Source organism: Saccostrea cucullata, unplaced genomic scaffold (assembly GCF_032062105.1).
Source record: "Saccostrea cucullata isolate Sc308-1 unplaced genomic scaffold, CSIRO_AGI_Scuc_v1 ctg516, whole genome shotgun sequence".
In the NCBI taxonomy this organism is placed as follows: Eukaryota; Metazoa; Mollusca; class Bivalvia; order Ostreida; family Ostreidae; genus Saccostrea; species Saccostrea cuccullata.
Genome location: NW_026920603.1, coordinates 128890 through 156494, shown reverse-complemented (window position 1 = coordinate 156494; position 27605 = coordinate 128890). Strand labels below are relative to the sequence as shown.

Genomic DNA, 27605 nt, shown 5'->3' with positions numbered 1-27605 from the left:
ATTTCAATTTATCACCGATAAATAATTAACACACTGAAGGCATACAAAAGAACTACGCGTTTGATAATTCCATTGTGAATTGTTCGTCTATTTTACTGATGGATTTTTAACAGTGCAACCTGATGCAAGGATTTTTTTTTTTTTTTGGTTTTTAGGAGAACTTGGTGCTTGTATTTGCAGGATCACAGCCATAAGATTGGCTGAGTGCGATTAATTTTTCTCTTTTTTATTCTGAAAGAAAAATCCATTTAAAGCATAAATACAAGTTTTTATGGCCTTTCAATGCCACGTAAACTACTCTAGCACGACAGTTAAAAAACTCTTAAGTGCGAAATAAATTAAAGGATACACAATTCTGTTTTGAGAAGAGTGCATTAGGAGATATCGTCTTTCTACGTTTTTTAATAAAATTGTCATTTTATGGGCGAGATTTTTCACACCCGGAAAATCACATGAAAAGATTGTCTGGATATTTTGGAATTTTTTTCACTAGTCTGGAATTCTGTTTGATAATTCCATGGAATCTGGATTTTGTGTTTTGAGTTTTTCATAGCCTGAAAAAGACATGGAATTATAATTTATGAATTAAACTAAAAGTACTAGATCTGTAGAGGAAAATTATTTTAAAAAATTTGATACTGACTTGAGTGAAAATCTAAGAAATTGGAAACAATTTCGAAAGTCATGGTGAAAGAGGACCATAAATTGGAACGGCGCATGAGTCGAGATCAAGGCGCGCATAAAGTGGAACATGGCGCTCACAAACTTGATCATGGTGCTCACAAACTCGATCATGGTGCTCACAAGCCTGAGCACGGTGCTCATAAACTTGAGCATGGGGCTCACAAGCAGGGGCATGCTCATGGCAGACGAATGTCTGTCATAGGAAAAGATGGCCATGGGCGTAAGTGATAGAATTAAATTTTCACATTTTACGGAGGTCTAGTGTTGTTATTGGTCATTTCTTTGAAGGATTGTGGGTAAAAATATTTTCTTGTGGGCAGATTAATCTTGTATTCATTTCTCTATTGTTTATATATTTCAAGTGTTTCATTATACATTTCATGCATAACAGCTAGTCAAATGGATAGATAAATGCTGTGGAATTAAATATTTCATTCTTTTATTTAAGCTATTGTTGATATTATTAATAGATCAATTGGCTGTCAAGCAGGTAATACAAGGTGGTCCAACACATGTATTACACAGTGTTGGTGATATAATGTTTCAAAATATTCAACATAAAACATAAAACTGAAGACAGCTGGAAATTTGTTTTAAAAAAAGCACACAATAAAAAAAAACATTCATTTGATATCAAGCAACTGTATTTAAAGTGAATTGCATATTCTGCATGCTGTCATGTAAAATCAATATTATTTGTCAGAAAAATATTATATAATATTAATTTTTTTGTAAATTGGTAATAGTGAATTAAACATTTCAATATGATTCAAATGTAAAGACAATCTAACATACATTTGTCTTTTAATATTTTTTAATCTACTATGTATGAATATAAGTTTAAACTAATTTTGGTATTGCATTTAGGAATACTATATTCTGACTCTTTCTTCCAGACAGGATGATTATTTAAAGGTAAATATATTAGTATTAAATTTGTAATAATTTTTTTAATTTGGCATATTTTTAGATAAACTCAAAGGGCGGGGTAAAAACCAGGCAGGAACACCAGAGAAAGCTGGTACCCCATCCCAGGAAGGTGTGGACGAGAACCAGTCTCCAACCCGAAATGTTATCTGGAACGAAGAAATCGAAAAACTTCAGATCAAGGAGGACTATCTCAAAACTGTAAGGATTTAACTTAATGTTTTATTTTATTTTTTAATTTTTTTAGTAAAAACAAATTTTCATCCTAAATTTTGTTTACAAATGTATCAGTACACAGGGAAAAGTGGCTTACATGTTATTCATGTGATTATCTTTTTATTTGAAAATTATGTGAAAATCTTATGAAAATTATATATATATATTTTCATGTGAATATCATGTGAATATAAGTTTATATGATATTCACATAAATCATTTTTTGAACTTTCATGTGAAGTTTTCTTTGCATGATATTTATGCGATATGCTCTTCATGTAAAATTCATATGAAATTTATGTCAAAATCACATGAAGTTTTCACATAAATTTCACATGTCTTGTTTTTCATGAAATTTATGTGAGCCACTTTTGCCTGTGTAAAAAGAAAAAAAAATCTTAGAATTATGTTTGTGCTGAAATATTTAAATAAATTCTAGAAAATTAATGATACCCAAAAAATTTTATTTTACAAGAAAACTGTACACTACTTTGAAGACCTCTTGTAAATTGTCTATAGATTTCATGTTCTGCAGATACATATTTTATTTTAAAAGTAAAAAATTATTTTTATTTGAGGAAAGATTGTTCAATGGAAATTGGATGCTTTAATATGAATTGAGAACTACCCCAATTATAAATTTCTGCATTATTCATTTTATTCAGTGTTACATGTATCATATGAAAAACCATAATTATTTTGAAATTCTTGTTTTAGCTCCATGAGGCCCCGGTTCCTCCTACCGACCCAAAAACTCCTAAATCCACCCGGATCACAGTGAGAAAAATGAAGCCAGCCTCAGAATGGGACAAACCCAAACCAAAAATGTTAGTATTAACTGTGATACAAGAAAGATAACTCTTGATGAATTTGAATTTCTATCTAAAAGCACTGATAAAACTCCTTTATATTATTTACTGATTTTTGTATAATAATTAAATTAATTCACAATGTTTTTTTCAATTAAACTTGATATCATATTTGAAAGTTTTTAAGAATTTAAGAAATTGTTTTTTTCAATTGACAATTGATCAAAGAGTTGAGAAAAATAATATTTGTGAGTTACCTCCCTTAACAGAGTAACTGTGGCCAGGCCTGCTCCTGTGGATGCCCCAATAAAGGAACCAGATTACTCAGGTAAAATCTCTCTCTCTCTCTCTCTCTCTCTCTCTATCTCTCTCTCTCTCTCTCTCATCAGGTAGGGTCTCTCTCTTTTACAATATGTTTTATGTATATACAGCTTTTAATATGTATATTGCATACACTGTTTTTTATCATGAACCTGCATTTTATGCATGTGTAGAGTATATTCTCAATCTTGCACAATTTTGTGCTGTAAATTGCACATCATGTTCATTACAGGATCTGTAGCATTATAGTCAAAGACTAAAATTTCAAACCATAACACTACAGTTCTGCAGCTATTATGAAAATTGATATTAAAAGTGTATTACTCCAAAGAGCAATTTTCAAACCAACATGAATTTTTCTGAATAATTGCAGCTTTTCAGCATATTGCAATATATTTTCGTAAAGAATCTTGACTTAGAAAAATTCTATATATTATACCCTCACTTTAAAAGTGGTCCCCGCTTTGAGGAGGTCACCTGAGTCACTCAGGTGACCTATGGGTCCTATGAGGAGTTCAGGAAAGAGGCCATCAAAAGGGGGGATCTTCTGGTAATTAAAATCACCATATGAAATTATAGTTTGTTCAGATTGAATATAGTCAGTGAGTGGAATGTACTTGTTCAACACTGGTTTAACTTGACACTTGCTTTTATATATATCCAGAACGATACAATTGTTGTTAAGATAAAGCTTGGTCATTCTCTTAGAAAAATGCTTTAAATGGTACCTTAAGGTTTCAGGCAGATAGAATGCATAGGAGGAGTTATTCCTCTTTGTAGAGTATTCCAGGTTCAAGCAACTCAGTTCATTTGTAGGAAGTTAAACTCTTTGTCTTCTTTGCCATTTTTCTTCTTTTTAATATTGTGTCTTCCCTTTATCAGGATTTACCAGTTTCACGAGAAGGCGATATACAGCCGGACAAACCGACGTATATAGTATGAAAATGAGATTTCTTTAAAAATTTTCTTCCCTGCTCCAGCCGAACGAGAATAACGCTCTCATTAACTGGCAGATGAAGATGCTGGAGAGAAAGAGACAGCAGGGATATATATCTAGTAAGTTTAGGGGGGGGCATGTGTTTTAATACTACTGTGAAATCACTAATTTTCATGGAGGGTTTAATTTTCATTGTTTTTGAGGTTTTAAGCAGAGACTACCTATATAGTTATGAGCAAGGGACGAAATGTAAAATTGTAAATTTCAAGGCCCCAGGGTCAGTTGTACCATAGAGGGGGGGGGGGGGGGGGGCAAATACATATACTGAAAATGAATGAATTGTTTGAAATGTGCTCCTTGGTATTAATCAAATTTTTTTGAAAAGCAAATTTTTCCAAAAATTGTGCAATGTGTGGATCAAAGCCTAAGAGTCGAGGATTCCTGTGTGGTAGCGGCACTACTGATTATTGCTGAATATTACTGATTTGTTGAAATGCATTTTTTGTTCCCCTACCCTGCCTATGGGTATTAAGTAACCAAACTGAGGAACTGCTAAGTTTATAGTTATGATTACCAAATTGTAAATGCTATAGCATCTGGCTTAAAACAAATTCAATCACTGGAAAGTTGTTGAATAATGCTCAGGTGACCTATAAGGCCCATGGGCCTCTTGTTTTATTAATTACTACTGAGCTGATTTCAAAATTGTAGCTGCTAGGCTACCGGTAAATATCAAGTCTGTTGAATGCACTGTATATAATTTAATTTAATGCTTGTTATTTGAACATACTAGTAGTTGATAGAGATTCTTACTCTGTCTAAAGCTATGTAGTCATTGCAATCTGGAACACACTTGATTAATAATTTCATATGTGATTAAAGTTCTAAATTTTCTGTTTGCTGTTTTATAGAACTGTTACAGAAGAACCCAGAGGACTTAGCGATGAACGCGGCAGACAATTATCGCAGAATTCAGGAGGAGAGATACATTATTGACAGGTCCATACCCTTCATAGATTACGGAAAGGGGTGTAAGTATTTTTAAAAAATGATAATATTCATGTTGTATATATACGACAGTAAGGCTAATGAAAGGCAAAAATTCATTATAATATTAAGATTTTTTAAATTATACAGACATACTTTTCATGTTGTTTTTAGAAAAATTGAAGAAAAAAAAATTTCTCATGTTTTCAGCAAAATTCTTCATCAAAGTGATAAGAGTTACCTCTCTTTGTAAATGTTTTCTATTTTGTTGATTTTTTTTTTTTCAGATCGAGTGGGCAGTGAGTTCTGGAAACAACAGGAGAGATTTGGAGATGAAGAGACAGGCATACAGTAGGCTTTATTTGTTGTAGAAAAAAAAATGAATTTTTTTTTGCAATTTAAAATCTAAATGTTTTTAAAAATTTGATGGATATTTGTATGTTTTTCATTTTCCTGGTGATACAATCCTACAATTTATCTTGTACATTTTGAATGGAAAATACAAAACTAAAAATAAAAAACTGATTGCAGGATAAAAAACAAACATAAAAAAAATTCCACTTAGTTTGCATGGAAAAAATATTTCATCAATTTATTACAATGTTTTTGGAGAATCTAAGATTTTTTTTCTGAATTGAACATACTTTATTGACAAAGTCAAAAGGATAAGACACAAATTATATAACAGATAGTCCTTTCCATAGGAAATTTTATAAAATTGTCATTATAGAATTGTTTTAATTAATTCATTTCAGTATGACATTGACTAAGTCAGAACAGGGTTACCCACCCCCGATAGAACATATCGGGGTCCCTAAATCAGTGAGGGCTGAGAAGGGTTGGAACTGGCCCCCCTATCACACCACCCCCGTCCACTACCCCTGGCACAAAAACCCCTACCTAGAGGAACGCAAGAATCAGCTGAAGGAGGTCATTAGTGAACTGGATCCACATAGACCGGTGGGTATAGTTACAATTTTCTTTTCCAGTGTTTTCCCTTTATTTCAAAGTAAAGGGTTAGAGATCAGTTTTAAAAGGCTAGGGGCTGAAGTTTACAAACAAAATCTTTGTTGATTTTACAACAGATTTTTATTTCAATACGGCATTTTTGTCAATTGAAGCGGTCAATTTGGCCGGTAGCCAGTTCTTAGGGAAAAGATTGCTTTTCCCCCTGAAAACATCAAATAAAAGATATTCGATAGGACTACATTAATTCAGTTTAGATGGGAAGGAACAATATATGTCTCAAATACTTCTTGACAAATTGGACGAATTTAACTTTATTAAAAATAAGATTCTTAAATTTTCACAACAGGACATTGAAAATAGTGTGAAATCTGTGGTAAAGTTGGTGATTTTCGAGGAAAATTATCTTTTATTGAAATTTTTTTAGCATTGTATAGTTAAAATGATGGTGTCATAATCCCCAAAGTTGTGCTCACAAATTAAACAGCTTGCATTTTAAAAGACTACAGAAATGAGGAATCCTGATAATTTCAGTTTAAAATTTGATAAAATTACAAATAAATTCAATAAACTAGCCAAGTTCTTAATTTGACTTTGCTGAAGAAAGAAATAACATGGACCCTTTGTTTTTTGTAGGAGTTTGACAAACTGGAGGTGATAGGGACAGCTAACCCCGTGAGTCACGAACGTGTCCAATCAAACCTCGGGGTGATGGAGGAGGAGGAGAGACTGACCGAAGGGGGGCTGGACATGGACTACATGTAAGTATTAATATAGGTCAAAGGTCAAAGGTAAAAGGTCCATTAAGGATTTATGTACCTTCACCTAGTGATTTTTTTCTTAAAAAAACATTTTAACATTCAAGCTGTATAATACATATGTTACAACAAATACTATGTGAGATGGGTAAAATTTGACCTTACATTCATCTAAAAAATATTCCAAATTTTCTTCTAAAACACAGGGAACCGCCACAAGAAATAGACGACAAAGACGAAAACAAAGATGAAGCCGTGTTTGGACCATCCATCAGCTTCGCAGGTCAGCCTGCCCGCTGGACGGGGGACAGTCACAGCTACGCGGACCAGATCGGCATCGAGGCCAGGGTGACCTTCGAGTCTCTGGCCGGAGACAGGGTCACGTCGTATCTGTACATCGTGAACGACGGAACCACCGCTGTGTATTATGATTGGAAGGTAGGGAAAGGGTTAAGGTTATGGAGAAAATGAAAGTTGAGAGTGAAAATAGGGAATGATTGAATTGGTTGAAATTTAGGGTAAAATGTTTGTTAAAATTTAATGTTAAGATTTTGATGTTTTAAAACTTGAATTTAAAGAATGTTGTTTTTAAGTATTTTTTTTTTATTTTTTATGTGGTAAAAACAGTAAAAAAGTACTACTGATTAAACTATTTAATCCTCTAAATGCTACTTCGAGCTATAAATAAACTGCAAATCACGGTGATTTCAAGCTGATTTATGCGATATTTTTCTAAAATCACAATTTATCAAAATGCTGTTTATAATTTCAATATAACTTGGCACACAAGTAGACTACACTAAGATACATAATTCTGTGTATCGGTTTTTGATTTCGATGAACGGTGTTGCCGTGGTTACTAAAAATAGAAATTTCTGTGAAATTCTTTCAAAACGCTACTCCTCCTACAGTTTTGGTCTGATTTCAGTATAACTTGGCACACAAGTAGACTACACTAAGGTACATAATTCTGTGTATCGGTTTTTGATTTTGATGAACGGTGTTGCCGTGGTTACTAAAAATAGAAATTTCTGTGAAATTCTTTCAAAATGCTACTCCTCCTACAGTTTTGGTTTGATTTCATTATAACTTGACACACAAGTAGTAGGGGTGAAACGATATTTTTTTCGATACGTAAAAAAAATTTTCGATACGATACATTTTGATAGAAGGAAACATATTCAACTGTTGTTTTATGCTTTCTTTTACTTAATCTAGTCAAAAAAATTATGTGCAGAATGGATATTATAAATAAATTTAATTGATTTGTCTGTTAAAATTTATTTTACAAACTTTAAGTCCACAAAAATTTACTTTTTGAACTAATTATACAGAGAAGCATGTTTATACCTTATGCCAAACCCGACTGAATGACGATCCCGACCGAAAAAAGAACCGAACCGAAAGTAGAGATTTTGTACCGTGTATCGAACCGTGAAAAAATACCGCGGTGAACCGATACCGCGGTGAACCGTTTCACTCCTAACAAGTAGACTACACTAAGATGCATAATTCTCTGTATCGGTTTTTGATTTCGATGAACGGTGTTGCCGTGGTTACTAAAAATAGAAATTTCTGTGAAATTCTTTCAAAATGCTACTCCTCCTACAGTTTTGGTCTGATTTCAGTATTACTTGGCAAACAAGTAGACTACACTAAGATACATAATTCTGTATATCGGTTTTTGATTTTGATGAACGGTGTTGCCGTGGTTACTAAAAATAGAAATTTCTGTGAAATTCTTTCAAAATGCTACTCCTCCTACAGTTTTTGTTTGATTTCATTATAACTTGGCACACAAGTAGACTACACTAAGATACATAATTCTGTGTATCGGTTTTTGATTTTGATGAACGGTGTTGCCATGGTTACTAAAAATAGAAATTTCTGTGAAATTCTTTCAAAATGCTACTCCTCCTACAGTTTTGGTCTGATTTCAGTATTACTTGGCAAACAAGTAGACTACACTAAGATACATAATTCTGTGTATCGGTTTTTGATTTTGATGAACGGTGTTGCCGGGGTTACTAAAAATAGAAATTTCAGTGAAATTCTATCAAAATGCTACTCCTCCTACAGTTTTTGTTTGATTTCATTATAACTTGGCACACAAGTAGACTACACTAAGATACATAATTCTGTGTATCGGTTTTTGATTTCGATGAACGGTGTTGCCGTGGTTACTAAAAATAAAAATATCTGTAAAATTGTTTCAAAATGCTACTCCTCCTACAGATTTGGTCTGATTTCAATATAACTTGGCACATAAGTAGAATACACTAAGATACATAATTCTGTGTATCGAATTTTAATTTTGATGAACGGTGTTGCCGTGGTTACTAAAAATAGAAATGTCTGTAAAATTGTTTCAAAATGCTACTCCTCCTACAGTTTTGGTCTGATTTCAGTATAACTTGGCACGCAAGTAGACTACACTAAGAACATAAAGAGACTTTATCAACGATCATTATTCTATTTAGTTTCAAATCCCAGCTGCTTTACTTTTCTCTTCCTTTGCTAATAAACAATTTTTAAGAGACTTCTGGTTATTTTGTATCCTTATTACTATGTAACATTTTCCGATTTCCATGCATTGTATTAATTATTTTTTTAACAACAGAGGATCCCCCGAGAGAACCCCTTTGACTTGGTTCATGCGAGAGTCCAGCGATTTTACTTCAATAACAGCAGTGGTATGTGTTATACTGTAAAAGATTATTTTTTCGACTGTCTCAATTTCAATTATTGTGGAGGTTTTGTGGGATAGGTAATAAAACAATATGTTGTGAATGCAAAGTGAGTTCTTACAAAATGATATTTTTAAATTTTCATTTGTTTACAAATGGATTTAACCTCTTACATTTTGTAAAAATTGCTATATAAGTGCAAGTGTTTACATGTATGAATCATAAGATATCAGCCTGATAATTCTTGAAAAATTTATCCAATTTTAAGAGGAGACCCTTGCTTGAAAAAAGAGATTTGACAATCAAAGAAATGTATAACTCTATATTTAAAATCTGAATGAATTTTTTTTATGGAAAACCCTGGAAATTTTACTTCAGGCCATGTAAAGTTAAACATTTAAGAGAGGGAGGCTTTGTTTTTTTTTTTTTTTGGCAAAACATGATGGGGCTTTTTGTACAAAACCTCAAAAAAATGATGAGGGAGGTGATTTGTTGTTTTTATTTTATTGATTTAGCTATAAAAGGTGTGTGAAGAATGATCATTAATTTTTTATGACCTTAGGAAAATGTTCATGAATTATATAAACTGGTGACTTTGGAATCATTTTATTTGTAGACTGCTTTTTGTGATTTATTCATGTTTAGGGGATGTGAAGAAATCATTTTATCAGTGAATTTGTTGTTATGAAAGACTTTACACAGTAGAACCAACGTCCTTGAACTCTTAATTTAGGGTTAAAATCTATCATGAAATTTATCATGTAAAATATAACCGGGGCCCTGCAAAATATAATAATAATTCCAAAGTCCATAGTCAAGTTTTGTTAAACATGTTACAATTTTGTTTTATTATTCTATGAAGTTTCAAATTTCCAGGAGATTGAAACTCTCTCATTTTCTATTTTTGATTTTTTGTTATTAGAGGGGTTAATTATAACAAGTGGAGCTTGTTTATGTTATGTGCCTATTTTTAGTTTATTGTTAATATCCTTAATACAAGAAAATTGTAAACTACAATTTAAAAAAAATGACAAATCAACCAACCTACCCACACTAAAAATTATAGCAAACAAAGCAATTTTTAAGCTTGGCCTTATCTATTTGTCAAGCAAAATCATGCTTACCTAAGACATGTTTTTGAAAACTCTTGTTGAATATTTTCCAGGTGTAATTTTGCCTGGAGAAACCATGAAGTTCCCATTTGTCTTCAAGTCCCCGAATGCAGGGGTTTTCTCGGAGCAGTGGAAGTTTGAGACTCGACCGAGTTTATGTGGGGGAGCCGCCTTAATCGTGACCCTGAGGGGAATCGCACTACAGGAGGATAAATTCCAGAAAGAACGGGAGGAATTGGAGGTAACAAACAAATGGATGGATCAAAGAATTGACTTTGATGTGTAGGTGGATCATAGAACTGATCACAATGATATGTAGGGCATGGGGTTTTATTGAAATAATAAGTAGGACATGGGGTGGATCAAAGAATTGACTGAAAGGAAGTGTATGTTATATGTAGATCAAAGAATTCATGTCATTGACAATAATATGCAGAACTTGGGTTAAAAAAGAATTGACTAAAAATAATGTGTAGGTTATAGGCATCTGGGCATCATAGAATTTAATTACCACAATAATATGTAGTGCACTGGGTTTTCCTAAAATAATAAGTAGGACATAGAATGGATCAAAGAGTTTTCTAAAATTAAATGTAGAAAATTGGTTTAATCAAAAAATAAAATAGTGGGTAAGACATGTTGTATGTATACATAAATTGGCACATTTAATGAGTGGAAAATTTTTATTTTTAAATAATAAAATAAAATAAATTCTGTACAGAAACATATGCATAAACAAGTTAATAGTGACAGAAGCTTTTAGAGCCCAATAGAAAGGCTTGCAAAGTGCCCATGACATTAAGATTTATTCAGAAACAAAACAGACTATTTTTCAAAGATCGAAAAATAAATATTTAAACCTGAGAACAGACAGTGATGACATTAACACTAAATGCCATAACTCCTGTTTTTGTCTGATATAACAATCAATTAGTTGTCGACAAACTCATACTCCGTAAATTGTACAATTTCATTGGACGATAAACAAGGGTTATAGGAATCAGTGCCATTTTATATCCAATCACATCACTTTTTTCATCCTCCCACGATGAAACATTTATATTATGTAATCAATAAATAATAAATAGTATTTACATCTTTGTCATGTAAATATCATTTGAGTTTTTATGTTTTCGTGTACGGTTTTCTTAGTATTTGCAAATATCATTTGATTTCATGTTTTGTGCACGTATATCACAAGCATTTTGTTTGTGATATGATCAATTCATCAAAACAGACTGAAAATAATTAATAAAAGAAAATTTCATAATCATAATTTGATATTTCATGAAAAACAATATTATTGTTTTTCATGAAATATTTAATAATGAAAATTTAGAATTTTTGATATAATAAGCTTATTTTGCACATTTCAATTTAGATAACTGTAGTTCTGAAGTATATTTTTTCTACTGTGTAGCATTGATTAATGTTATGCTGTCACTAATTTTCTTTGGAATTTTCTGTCATATTTAAATGTACATGTATAATACTAAGGTAGCTAGTGACAATCTAAGAAGCACCGGTAACTTTTATTTATTTTAAGCTGCAGGACTGTAGCTCTCCAAAAAAATATATTGACAGACTGGAGAGCTACAGTGCCACCCACTGAAAAAACTGTATATTTATTGTGAACAATGACTGAAAGGTGACTGAAAGTTTACTGATAGATGACTGAAGGTCTACTGATTCAGTCACCTTTCTAGACCTTTTAGTGACCATTCAGTGGATTTAAAGGTGAAGTTTCATCCTATGAAGGTTAATTGTGTTAATTCAATATTTCTCTCCTTATACATAAATTGAGATGCATTACAATTTTCATTGTCCTAACATAAGTAGGAGTTAACATCCCTTTGAGACTCCTGCATACATGCAACAGCTTACAAGATATCAAAGTTTCCCTTTGAAACTCCTGCATACATGCAACAGCTTACAAGATATCAAAGTTTCCTTTTGAAACTCCTGCATACATGCAACAGCTTACAAGATATCAAAGTTTCCCTTTGAGACTCCTGCATACATGCAACAGCTTATAAGATATTAAGGTCTCCATTTTTAGCTCTTCTGAGCCAAAGGCTCAAAGAGCTAATGCTATGGCCATTTGTGCGTCATGCGGTGTGCGTTAACTTTTTAGAAAATGGGCCATAACTCAAGAACGCCTTGGCCAATCAGTGTCAAATTTGTCACAGAGACCATTTATACTAAAATAAGGGTTGGGACCCTTAAACAAGGGGAGATAATCAGGAAAACAAAACCAAAAGTACTGGTTGCTAAAAAATCTTCTTTTCCAGAACCACCAGGCAGATTTTCACCAAACTTACACACAAGGATCAGAATATGTTGAAGATTAAAAATTGTTCAAGGCATGACCCTGGGGCAAAGGGCGTGGTCTCAAGGTCACTTCAAAGTTGACCTAAATTTACAATTGATAAAAACGTTTATATTTTGCTTACTATAAGGACTAGGATCATCAAATCGTGTAAGTTGATGCATCTTAAGACTTCACATCATCTTAAATCAAAAGTAGGTCACAGTGACCTACTTTTTTAATTTTGCGGGCATTTATTTTCAAATTGATTTGAAGGCATATTTTGGACACTTTAAGGCCTATGATCATCAAACTTTGTTAGTTGATGCATCTTGGGTCCTTGAACAACTTCAACCTAAAAGTAGGTCACCTTGACCTACTTTTTGAACTTTATGACTTATCCTTTTTAAAACATTTAATCCCATTATTGCAGACACTGAGAGGGTTAGAATCATCAAATCTTGTAAATTGCTGCATCTTGAAACATATTTATAAAAAAGTAGGTCACTGTGACCTACTTTTTGAATTTTGCAGGCATATGTTTTCAGTTTAAAAGGCATATTTTGATTACCTTCAGACCTACGATCATCAAACTTGGTCAGCAGATGCATCTTGGGAATTTGAAAAATGTTGACTAAAATGTAGGTCACGGTGACCTACTTTTGACATTTTATGGCTTTATTTTAATCTTGGTATTTATTGGCTAAGAATCATCAAACTTTGTGAGTTGATGCATCTTGGATATACAGTGACCTACTTTTGACATTTTATAGTTTTATTTAAGTATCTTAGGTATTAATAAGCTTAGAATCATCAAACTTTGTGAGTTGATGCATCTTTGGGTTTTCAGAGAGTGACCCAAAAAGTAGGTCATGGTGACCTACTTTAATTTTATAGCTTTATTTAAGTATCTTAGGTATTTATAAGCAAATTCAAACTTTGTGGGTTGATGCTTATTTGAATATAATAGGTCATGGTGACCTACTTTTGAATATCTCGGATACATATTGGCTGAGAATCTTCAAACTTTGTCAGTTGATGTATGTTGGGCTTTCAAAATTCGCCTACTAAAAATTAGGTCACAGTGACCTACTTTTAACATTTTATGGCTATAATTAATTATCTCCAGTACTTATTGGCTTGGAATAATCAAACTTTGTCAGTTGATGCATTTTGGTTTTTCTGTACTGTCAAAGAAATTTTGACTATCCTTTGGCTTAGAATCTTCAATCTTTGTCTATTAATGCATCTTGAGGTTAATTTTATGGTTTTTTTTATAGCTTTATTAAGATATCTTCAGTTATAATTGGCTAAGAATCATCAAACTTTGTCAGTTGATGTAAGTTGGCTCTTAGAATACTTAGGGTTAGAGGCTTCAAATAGAAGTGATAGGTTGTACAATTTATCAGAAGAGCGATTCAAGGCCCTTGGGCCTCTTGTATGATTACAGAGAGACCTGCAGCAGAAGCAGGCAGAACAAGTCGCGAGACAGATCCTCTATGACATCATCAGTGGAATCAAATCTCCCGACAGACCCTCGTCACCCATAGACGCTTACATCACCGACGAAGAAATCTTCAGCAGAAATAATCCCAAGGTAGAGAAATAATCAACAGAGGTTCCAAATTCACATCAGTATAGTACTGTGAAATGACTACCTGTTGTTGTGGGTTCATTTTGTTGGGGAAGAGGGGATAAATTTTCATTGCTTTAATGGTGTAGAATCACAAACATATTCAAGCCCCCCCCCTTTTCACATCTGAAAGATATAATGATACTGTGGCTTATCTTACCCTTACTTAAAGGAAATTTTCATCATTTATAAATTAACCAAAATTTAAATATACACAATATCTGTATTGCACAAGTTTACTGGATTTTTTGGCCTGTGAAGTTTTTTTTTACCATTATTTAAACACACCTGTGTTCTATTTTTAGCTCCACTACAACCACACACTGGTGGGGGAGCTGAAGCAGCTGTACATGGAGATAGCCCCGGAGGAGGATCGCGAGGGGCGGGTGTGGGACCTATCAGTGGAGGATCTCAAAGATGTTTGTTTTAATGCTTCTATTACTTTTATGTGAATATTCATGTAACTGTCACTATTTATACAAATAATCATGTGAATTCTACTATTCATAGAAATAATCATGTGACTATTTATAGAAAGAATCATGTGAGTTACTATTTACAGAAAGAATCATGTGACTGTTACTATTTACAGAAAAAATCATGTGACTTACTATTTATAGAAATAATTATGTGACTGTACTATTCAAAGAAATAATCATGTGATGGTAATTATTTATAGGAATAGTCATGTGACTGTTACTATTTATAGAAATAAACATCTAACTGTTCCTAATAATCATGTGACTTTTACTATTTATAGGAGATTGTAGCCATGGATGAAGATGATGAAAGAAAAGAGAATTTCCTCCATCAGCTGAACACTATCATCTCCAAAATGTCTTTCTGTCCAAATAAACCAGTCAAGAAAGATCTTTATAAAGTGGGGTAGGTTATAACTCCATTGACATTCACAAGATTTGAATATTTGAATGAAAATTTAAAGAAAAGTAAAAGAACAAAATATTGGGTGTTCACATATTGTTAAAAATTACTTAAGAAATGCTTTTCATTAAAGATTTCTTTGTTAAAAGTTAATATCAAAAGTTTAATGTCTCATGAAATACAGATTATGTCATAAGAGTTGGAATATGGTTTTCCCTTTAGTGTCCTGCAGTTATAATCCCTACAGTAAAATCTGCTTAGAACTAAGACAGATAGAGTGAATTATTAGATATAAAGATTTTTTTTTTTTGCAATCCTCAGTGAAGTTCTTAACTTCTTGCAAAGTTTTAGGGATATAACAGACTTGGGTTTAATGTTTTTTATGGTTATAGTTGACTGATTTTGTAACACCTAAAAAATAAAAATAACACAATTTTACGTCTTTTATGCCAAATTTTCAAAGATTCATAAATTTTTGTTCTTAACTCATTTACAAGACATATATTTTTTTTTTACAAAGATTTAGTTCAAATCATCTGTTTATCAAATTACCAAATCTGTACCATGTAAAAGTTATTGGAAGACACTTTTTTAAGACGAAATCTTGCCTGAAATTGAAGTCAAAAACAACATATTTTTCAATAGAATTCAATCAAATATAACATCAGAAATATTATGAAAGCAATTGTATCATTGGGATTTAATTATGCAGATATAAAGCAAATTTCATAAAATTTTCATAAAATGTACAACAGTGAAAGGTGATTCATATGACTAGTTCTAATGATGTTAACTCTCCCGATGGCGGGAAATCTTGCCTACCGATTTAATTGAAATCTACCGCTTTTCAAAAAGCTGCGTCTATTTTTTTCGCTTGGGTATCCATTTTTGAAGCCACTCTCAATAAAATATAATCATACAAACGCTTTTTTTGTACATATTTCAAGCACGGATTTGACAACGACAACAACATTACCAGTGATTACATTGGTTACTAAATCAATCAACATCCCTGCCATGAAAAAGGAGATACAGCTTAAGAATTAGATGAAAACATTTGACATCGTCTTTAAAAGCACAGAAGCTAAACTTTATCAATAAAGTCAAATTTTGACACCATGTGGCAAATTTTTTTCATCATTGTGGGAAATCTGATTTATATAACAAAAATACATGCCATCATTTGTTTTGTTTAAGGTGAATATTCATTATTGACTAATTTCAGCAAAGATCACTCTTCAAAAGGCTTTAATCCAAGCAAAATGATCAATGAAAATATTTGAATTTGTACAATTTATGTCAAACTTAGGGTGTGTCCTTCTTCTTTGCTGTTGATATAAATTTAATGTTAATTTCATTAAATTATACATGTATATTACATGAAATATTAATCCAAGCGTTAAATAAAAATGCTACCGCTTTTGATCTGAATCCTCTCATCACAATAGGTTAACATGTATGAATTTTAGAAGGCCTGCAATAAAAATGTTAACATTAAATTTCCAAGAAATATTGGAAATAAAACAGATTAACCTCTCCTGAGTGAGAGACAGGGAAACATATTTGTGATATGTATCTTTAATAGAGGAAGGGTGAACAAGCAGGACACTATGTGTTAATTTCTGAAATTCTGGATTTTCCAGGTACGAACTTTTGGTGGAGGCAGTAGACAGCATCGTTAGGGAATCCTACGCGATTCGTCACACAATGGGTTTACCCGAGAGAGAAAATGATGATCTTCCTGATGACTTCAGTAAGTAACGAATTTTTGAAAGTCTACATCATTATCATACGTACGTGATGGATTGCATGAATTTCATGCAGTGGGTGTGTTTGTATGTTTGGTTTGTTTGTGCAATGTAATTGGATTGTGTATGTGGAATTTAAACAGATATTAATTTGCTCAATTTATTGGCTTTTTGAAATTGCATAGCAAGTAGAATAAAATTGATATGATTATAGGCGATTAGCTAGTTACAGTAGATTCCTAATTATACGCGAGGAGTTAATTTTCGCGTAATTTCGCGATAAGCATCACGCGCGAAATAATGTTACTCGCTTTTATTTTTAGGATGCTGAATTCTATTTAAATTCCATTGATCTAATATTCATTCGCAAATTATTATTCTCGCAATTCGACGTTAAAAAGTAAGTACGCGATAAAAGGTTCTCGCGAAAAATAAGGAATTTACAGTAGATGACATTTTATATTTATTTTATTAATGTGAATGGATTTAAATTTTAAGAATTGGAATACTAGTAGTGTTCTTTTTTTTTTTTTTTGAATGAATGAATTTAATTTTTTTTATTTAAAAAAAATATTTTGTCACTGAAGCCAAAAATTTAGGCACACTAGACACAGCAGATTTGGTCACCAACAGTGAAGATGGTGGGTCTTTAGAACAACACTGTAGTCCACTATTGCCACACACATTTGTATACACCCTGTAGTTTCTATAATCAGAATGTTTAATTTGGGAATAAGTTCTGTCATGTTTTGCCATGGCCTGTCTAGAGATGAATTTCTTACTGGTATTCAATGTGTAGATAGTGTCTGCTTTGTATCTTACTGTTCACAGTCTTTCTTCTCTTAGACTGAAGTAAATTTTTCTTTGTAAAAAGAAAAAAAATTCTCTTCTGTATTTTTTTTTCATTCCAAATGTGGACCTAGTGTTATCCTTTTTTAGCTGTGTGTTTCCAGTGTGATATGATCTGAAATTAACTTGTAGTAGCTTTAGTGTCATTTCAAGACAAAATATTTATTAAATATTCTATGTTTGGTTATCATCTTTGTCTGAATTTGAATAATCTCAGTGAGAGATGTTGTAAATTATCAAATTATATTGAAAAAGTTTTAGAATGTGCTGGTTTTTTTCACACAAAAAATATACTTACAGCATACCGGATGTTTAAAAAAGTCACAAGAATGACCTCAGTTGTGTCAGCATTCAGTGAGTGATTGGTTGAAATCTAGACATGAGTTCTCATTTCTGCACTGTGATTGGTCAACCAATGATAGTTGATCATGTGACCTAACACTTGAAATTCATTGGTTCTTTAGTTTTCTGTTTGAGTGTGTGTCGTTAAGGTAGACAATTTTTAGTTTTGTATTTCTTCTGCTGCTTGTAGGATTTGTCAATGAGTAAATTTACATTAGTTTTCTTTGTTTTTCTTTCTTTCTTTAAATTGGTTTCTATAAATATTTTATAAATGTAAAAAAAAATACTTCTACAGTTTTGTCCATGACTTGGTTTCTTTTTTGTGTGAACTGGTGTTTTTGGTTTCTGTTGTGGTATCTTTTCTGTCTAACCAATATTTTCCTTCAATGATTTCATTTTTTGGCCACAAGAAATGGATCAGAAGATATTTTCTTGAAGATTGCTATGTTGTGTTACATCTTTCAAACATCTTAGACCGTTTAAGTCATTTTGGTGTGCAGATAAATTATTAATTGAAACATACTTGTAGCGACATTAATCAGAGTGATATGCCTTAGATTTGGTAGACATAAATTGGATTTGTCATATCTGGTTTTGTATGAAGACTTTTTGAGTGCTGTGAAAAAAAAAAATGAACAAGAAAATAGATAAAAGATCTTAAGTAAAAGGACACGCATATAACCATTTGCAACTTTCTTCATTTTCATTTACTGTTACAGTACAATTTAAGGCTCTGAAAATTTTCATTATGTTAATCCATGTCGATTTCTTTAAAGACAGAAAAAGTATGTTAATTCAGTTTGATTGTTTTCAGTATATTTTTCAAGCATTGTGTCAAAAAACAAATTATGAGAAAAAATATTTATTTCCATGGTTTTTTATCCTTCTATTAGATGCCTCTACAGAATCAAGGTTAAGTAACCGTCGGCAACCATCACGTTTGTCTAATGCAGACAGTGACATGAGTGAGTTATCTCCCCCAATAGTAACTTAGAACTTCCTGTAGGATTATCTCCCTTTCGTAACACAGCAGCCATTTGTAATATTGAGGTTGTTGATAGTACAATTTCCATATATATACATCTTTAGTTGTCTTTACATCTTCAGCTATTCAGCTTTTAATAACATATAATGCATGCAACTCACTATTAAGTTTATTTCATAAGAGTCAGGGAAATCAGGGAGATATTGCATGCATATTTTGAAATAAAGTTTATATAAAAGTTGAATTTTATGTAGAATGAGATTTTTTTAAAACAAATGTTCATATAAGGTTGTTTTTTTTTTTGCGCTCTCTTTTTTTTTCTTCTTATCTTATATTTATCATTTTTTCAGGTAAAAATGTTTACATTTATTTTGTAAAAATTCATTACAGGGAAAAAAACAATCAAGTCAAATAACAATTCAACATAAAAAAAATTAGGAAAAAAACCATAAAAACATTCTAAACAGTCCTGATTTTAAAAAAAACAAAACATGCATCTTCTTCATCAAAGTGAGACTGGATACTAGCTTCCTCAGAATATATCTGTATGTCTTTATCTTTATAAAGGTGAGGGTCTATTTATCTGCAGTGCTGCTGAAACTAATTAATATATCTTTATAATTAATAATAGCTTTTAACTTGTAGAGGGGGAAAAATGAATCGCTTGAAGCTGCCCTTATAAATATTTGTGCCAATACTAATTGCTTTTTCTTTTTTTCAGGAGTAATATTTGTAACTTTCAAAAAACCTGATTATATTAACAATATATTAAGCTATTTTTTTCTGAAACTTCTGATATGTTCATACAATTCTTCATCTAAGAACAAGGTTGGAGACAATATAGGGTCAGATATTTATATGAGTATACAACGGGAAAAAATCCTCTTCTGCATAAAGCAGTGTTTTAATTAGTCAAAAGTCAAATCCATGAAGATTTTCATTTTTATGCCATGTAATCAAAGATTTAGGGGTATATAATTTTTGCCCTGTCTGTCTTTCAGGTTTTTGTTCACAAAAACTTTAATCTTGCCCATAACTTTTCGTGACAAGACCTTTCTTTGGGTACCACCAAATTTAACCTCTTGACCTTGGAGTTTGACATGCAATTGAGAAATTTTAACCCTCACTAGAAGCTGCCATATAGGGGAGCTACATGTATAAGCTACATGTGTAAGCTGCCATATGGGGGCTCTACATGTATAAGCTGCCATACAGGGACATCAAAGAGACACAGACACATCTTGTTTTTCCTTGATTTTTTGCTAGGGGATGTTCTGTTTTGCGATGCCATTATTTATTTTAAAAAAAAGATAATACACTTTAATATTTTTTTAAATGAATTGCTCAACAAAACAGATCCAAACTTTATGAAAAAGTTCCAACTAAAGAGTCAATGGAAACGTGCATCAGTCATGGTGAACGAGAAGAGGATGTCCATATTTGGGAAAGGACCTGGTTGGTAGAATCAGGTTATAGAGTTCAAAGTGCAAAGTTCAGTTTCAAAATTTCAAATGTTCATATTTTTTTTTACCAAAGTTTTACGTTTTTCGATTTGAATGAATGAATTTTGATGTTTTGAGACATTATATTACGTTAGAAATTTCTGTTTCTGTCTAAGGTTATTTCAGACTGGGAATGAAATCTTAACATGTTTGGCAATGCATTTAAGCTATGTTTAAGCAATATCTGATCCTCCAAAATTTTGAGGATTTTAAATGGTTTACATTTTACATGATTCTAAGGCAAGTTCTATTTCTGTACTGCAAGTGTTATTTTAGTCTTTGAACCCATACACCTTTCATAAGTAAAAATAAGTCAATCAGTTTATATAGAGGAGGTTGATATGTAAAATATGAAGACATAGTAACTATTTCAGGTCAATTTTTATAAATTGATTAAAAAATTCCTTCTTAATGTTCTAATTAATCATGAGGCAACCAGATGCACTGTAATTGTTATTTCAGTCTTTAAACCCATTCACCTTTCTTAAGTGAAAATAAGTCAATCAGTTCCTGTAGAGCAGGTCGATATGTAAAATATGACTATTTCAGGTTATCATTTTTTATTTAATAAAAATTTCCTTCTTAATGTCCCAATTAATCATTAGGCAACCAGTTGGAGAGAATTTCTATTGGGAAATAAGTAATATATTACTGAAAAGAACACTTGTTTTATAACAATAATGTACTCCATTAAGGCCATCATGAAATATTGCTAGTTTGACCTCTCCAGACTCAGGATAAAAGAAAACTTAGGTCATTTGGTAGGTTGGGAAATTTTTCTTTTCCCTAAATTTTCTACATCAACCCATGCTGAATTTTTGAAATCTATTTGAATATTGAAGGTATGAATTAAATTTTTTTTTAAAAAGTCTTTAAAAAATTAAGTTTCTGACAGGATCAGAAAATCCTGGAATAAATGAAAAATAAACTCTTTTTTAAAAAGATTTCTGGTCGACCATTTTAAGCAAGTCATTTTGGAGAGGGCAATCAACCAATTCCTTGTAATGTAATATGTCACTATTATTTTAAAATTTTCCAATTATTTTAAAATTTTCCAAAGAGTTTTTGACTGCTTTGATTACAAATTTTGATGCATACATGTGATCATTGAAATCTAAGTTCTGTAGTGTTAATTTACAACAGATATTTTTAAAAGGGAATTTTATTGAAAAAAGGATGCTCAAAATGGGGTAAATCCTCCCCTTCCAAAGAATTGAAGCGTTTCTTATGCTGTATACCATTTACTGTGAAATCACAAATTTCGTGGGGGTTTAATTTTTGTTGTTTTCGAGGTATGAACAGACCCACAAATTCATGTCCATCACGAAATATGAAAATGTTACATGTTACGTACTCAACAATTCTTCATCCATGAATTCAAATCCCAACGAACCAATAGTTTTTCCACAAACTATGAAAATTTGACCCCACGAAAATATGTGATTTTACAGTAATTACTAGTATTTATTAAGAATACTGGTATTATCTTTCAATTAATTAATAAATTTTTATTCTCATTTTTCCTCACTTGCCAGCTCGGAATAAGGTCAAGATATATAAAATGACTAACATCTTATTAAACTTTCAAATATTAATCTATTATTTACTTTCAGTTTCTGTTTAGCGCTGCTGTATACTACATGTATCTTAAAATAACTTGTTTAATACAGCAGTCACGGATCGTGTTGGCGTTAATTTTTTTCTGTTGATAAGTTTTGCAAGATTTATTATATGCTAGCTATTTTTTATGGTTTTAAATCATTATAATTTTCCTTGAAGTTCAACTTTAAAAAATATGAATTAATATGACAAATGATGTAGTAATCAAGTTCGAGATACAAATTAGTGCTCTGGTTAATTGAGTTTATGTTTAGTACTTTTTCATTAATCTCAAAGACAATACTAGGTCGCCCAATGTTGCAATCTCCATTAGAAATGTCAAAGTATCTACAATAAAAATATTTTTTTTTTAATGTACTTAACTGATATTTTTTTTAATGTTTTATTTGTAATATCACGAAACAAGTTTAAAAAATACTAATTAATTTTCAAATATATGTCTAAATAAATTAAGTTAATATGTATTTTGCTACTTATGTACAATTGATTTATTGAAAAATTTAATCCTGATAAAAGTTTGGGCATCTAAATAAAATTTTTCCTTTTGCCAAAAATTTATATTGAACAAGATTTGATTGCAGGTATTACTGAACATGCTATGGATAAGACTTTTTAGTCATTTTTGCAATGGAAAAAAAAAACCAATAAAATAAGTTTTTTCTTGAAACAAAGAATTCAGTTGGAATATTTCTTTTTAATAAAAGATTCAACATATTTTACATTAAAATTAAGATATTAAACTTTGCAATTCTTTTTCATGGTGTTGAAGTAAAAAAGGTCTCATAAGTGAATTGTTCTTTTATATCTACAGGTGATACTCGCAGTAAATCTAAAGCAGAGAACAAAGGAGCCAAGGCACCGCAAGAAAAGAAACCACCGGCACCAAAAGATGCCAAGGCCGCCAAAGGCAAAGAGGTGGGTCTGAGTGTGGGGGATTACATGGTAGTACTGAGATATACAGTGTCAGGTTACAGGGTAATTCAGTGGGTATTCATGATAGAACAATGTGCTTCAGGGCAATAATGTCATGTTTTAGACAGAAGGTTAACTTTTTTCATGGGGAAAAAAACTCTGGTAAAAAAAATGTTGTTTTGTTATACAGCAGAACTACAGTAAACAGAATTTTATTAGAAGGGCAATATGGTACATGTAGTTGGCATTGCAGGGTATTAATGTGGTTGTTTTTTGGATATAATTATATGGTAGCCAAGAAATGCAATAATGTGATTATGATTTGGAGTAATTATTGTTTTTGGCACATATCATTGGGCTTAACTCAAGGACTGTGTATGGTAAGGGGGAAAAGTTTCACAATGTATCATGATATTTCAGAAAATGAACATACCATGATTTATTAAATTTTAAATTTAAAGGTTTCTCCATTGATGTTTTCCAAAATTTTTTCCCGAAATTACAAACTATACTGAAACTCATTGAATTCTCATAATAGAATTTTATCTTTATCAAAATTTGAAGATGAATTTTGAGATACATGTATATACACTGTATATTCGAATAAAGGCAACATTTTTATGCAAGCCATTCTAGCTGCCACATACATGCATATTCATGTAGGTACAATTTTAAGTTAATTACAAGTTACACTCTTAATTTTACTTTCCAAATCCTGAACATTTTGTTTAAAATTCATTGAATTCGTCAATAAGAATTCCGTTTTTATTACAGTTTAGTTACATTTCATTACCTAATATTTTCAGGCTGCAAATGCAAAACGCAGAGAGGTAAAAAGGATTTTTCCCCTACTAACTTAAATATAAATTATTATAATAATATAATTTTTTTCAATCATCTTTGGAAGATAAATTAAAATCACTAAGAAAAATTTTCTCCAAGAATTTTTCACAGATTGTGGTAATTAACTTTGATCATATATACATATACATTTATTATAATTGATTGACAAATTTCCAGAGTTTAAAGTCAAGGGAAAGTGTAAAATTAACTGCAAAAGAGGTAATATTTTTTTTACATGTGGTTATTTTTTTTCACTTGCAAAAAGGTTTGAAAATATCACCATCTTTCCTATAAAAGCAAATAAACCCCTTACCACATTTTAATTACCTTTTAATTCTGCATTTTCATATTTTAAAATTTTGGCAAGCATAAATTTGTAAACAAATGTAAATAAAACCATCTTGAAGTGTGTTTGAAATGCCTTCTGCTCATATTCCTTATACCTCTGTGGTGATGTCCACAACAAAAATGTCAAAAACAGGAGAATTGCATTGTTTTATATTACAATAATATATACAAACACAAACATTCATATACCTGCATACATGTATATTAATAAACTTTTAAGTTAACATGAGCCAAAGGCTCAAGTACACCTTTCTAATATTGTAAACTTTTCACTTCTTTCCTGAAACAATGGACTTTTTTGAGTTAAACTTGGCTAAAGGTATTCTAGGGGTAGGGAATTCATCTTTGCTCAAATGAAGGGTTGCACCTCATACAAAGGGGAAAAATCAAGAAAAGTCCAATACAGAGTGTGGGAATATAATTTTTTTTCTTAGACCTTGATATATTTAACTTAAATCAAATCTCTAAAGGGAGGGGCACAATTGGGTCACTGTCTTAAAAAACATTGTATATTTTATTTCAAAATTAAAAAAAAAATATAAAAGCTTGGGGTTCAAAAAGAATTAATTTTTTTCTATGGGTTTAAAAAAATTAATGACTTTAAATGATATTATTTTTGATGGGGAAAATCAAAATTTTATGGTATTCCTTGAACAAAATACAATGGTCATTGATCTTTATCTGTTTATGATAGATTTAACTTTAAAGGACAAGATATGGTAACGGCTGAATCTGGCCTCTTATTTGATGTAAAAATCAGAACACAGGTAAAATTTTGATAGTTTGTAGTTACGAAGTTAAAATGATGCTTGTTTTAAAACAAGCTCTTATTTAGATTCAGTGGTTACATAGATGCCACTAGAGGGTGCAGAAGTTTGCATTTTCTCCATTTCCTAATTCTGAAAATTGTTCATATATTTGAACTTTTTAAAGAATCCATTAAACAATTTACACATAATGTCTTTACTATGATAAAATATATAAATTTGGTAGGTAGGAAAATTTATACTATTTCTTGACTACAGTACAATGCCATTGGTAATCAGTCTTTATCTGTTTATACTTGATTTAAATTGATTTAAATTTATATTTTGAAAAATAAAATTATTACGATGTTTTTTTGTTTGGAAACCCAAAATCGGGGGGGGGGGGTAACTTCACTGAAGATGTCCTTTGAAGTAAAAAATTATTATCGTAAGTGTAAAAAAAAATTTGTAACTTCACTGTATCAATTTTCTATTTCTTTTCATCATGAATGTTAATTTATTTGTAAATACAGTTATCACTACTGTAATATTTTGAACACATTCATTTCTTATATACCACTGATTTTTTTAAATACCCTGGATATGTCAAATAGTTTTATCACCTATTCTTTAAGTATTTGACACAACAATATCTCTAATTCTAAAATATATCAAAGTTTTTTCTAGGTCCCAGTTTTGAGATAATGAGGTTTGACTGTATTCAGAAATTTTTTTCCTTTACCATTTTAAATGATTTGTTTCCCTTTATAGGCAAAACCAGACCCTAAGGCCAAGTCTACCCCCTCGGCCAAGAAGCCTGCGGGAAGTCGAGGTCCCTCCGTGACCCCCGGGCCTCCTGCCAGCACTGTCCCCCCAGATAGGGAGCGTACACACAGCCCCCTCAGTCCTGTACCCTCAGGGGGTGAGGACACACCCCAGGAGAAGGCATATAAACAGAAACTCACTGCTCAGGTAGGATATTACAGCTTTGTCGATAGGCTAGATTTTGAGCTGGATCCAGGTTTTCTATAGGTGGAGGAATTTCTACAATGACAGACGTATAATGTGTTATGATACCAGGTATTTTAATTGTACATGTTGAAATTTACTGCTGCATTCTCAGAAAGTGTTGTGATCTGTTTTATACCTTTAAGTTTATATATTTATTTGATTCATAAAATTCAAGATGTAAAATTAAGGATATCCAATCCTCAGCCAAGAAGGATAACTCCAAAAATTAATATTTAATTTAAAAAGCATGAATATGAGGCTTGAAAATGAAAACTTTCCATGCAACAATTTTCATCGTATTCATCTTTATATGATTCGAGGTTTATGGAAGTCTTAGAAAAGGTGTTATAAATAGTTGACATTTATACCCCTTAAAAGGAAAAAAAATAAATACAGTTTTAGAGAAGTAAGATTTTCTTGAATCGAGCCTTATATACCAACGCTTATTAGTATGAATTGAAATTAGAATTGATTTGTGATGTCTTGCAATGATAGCAAAGGCCTTTTACACTATGTATTATATAATACATGAAGGAAATAGAAGACATAGAATACCAAATAAGTAATACTATACAAATCATGACAATTTCTCTGAATGCCTGGATACATATTGTTTTTTAACCTAAAATATATTTGTTGATCAATTTGCAATATAATAAAATGCATAGCTATATTTTTCTTTTTCTAATATATCCCCTTGGCAAAGGGACAATTTTCCCTTTATAATATGATTAACTTTAATTTTAAACTTTAAAGAAATTCTGTGGGTAAATTAACATTATTTTGTTGATTCAGAGATATTTTTATGAGTATTTTGGAGTACTCAACTGCTAATTTTATGAACCTGACGACGACAACGACGACAAGATATCATAAAATTGTAGAGTGCCAGATACCAGATTAAGTGCAAAAAAAAGATGTTATGATTACAACAGCACCTGGTTGATAAAAAAAAAAATTACATGTTCCCTAACCCCTTTGAAATACAACCACCCACCCACCAACCTAGGTCTTACCTATCAAAGACAAAATATAGGAACTTAATGGGAAAAATAACTCATTTAACCATTGAGGGAAAAAAATTAAAAATTGACAATTTTTCCTCTATGTTTTCAGGCTTACCTCATTATGGATGAGACTTTCAGAAGAGTTGGTGAAGTTTTTGATAATATTTCTGCCAATGAAGAAGTCAGACCACTCACATTATGACACAGGAGGAAATGAACAAAGAATGGGACGCTTATCATCAACTTCTGTGATCCTGTGACATTTTCTTTTATTTTTAACATTTGGTTTTTACTATGAAATAATTTTTGAATCATTTTGTACTGTATACAGTGTGTGACAAAAGTACTATACCAGAAATATGTACATGTATAACTATTTATATTATAAATTTAAAAAAAAAATATTGAATGTACTAAAATTTCACTGTGATATTGAAGAAAAAGATTCCGTCCATATTTTTTGTA

General features: G+C 31.3%; 1 protein-coding gene across 1 annotated transcript; it reads left to right on the top strand.

The window, feature by feature from the left end:
• The first annotated feature begins 632 nt into the window (after positions 1 to 632).
• On the top strand, positions 633 to 27605 carry LOC134252971 (MYCBP-associated protein-like). Its single transcript, XM_062735502.1, is given in 22 exon segments — positions 633 to 904; positions 1655 to 1812; positions 2545 to 2654; positions 2906 to 2965; positions 3405 to 3507; positions 3840 to 3885; positions 3888 to 4013; positions 4806 to 4925; positions 5169 to 5232; positions 5637 to 5841; positions 6484 to 6608; positions 6812 to 7043; positions 9226 to 9298; positions 10458 to 10645; positions 14163 to 14309; positions 14651 to 14764; positions 15106 to 15230; positions 16871 to 16980; positions 20508 to 20606; positions 23085 to 23188; positions 25894 to 26094; positions 27250 to 27605. Coding segments are annotated over 22 exon segments (2823 nt in total). The 5' UTR covers positions 633 to 684; the 3' UTR covers positions 27343 to 27605.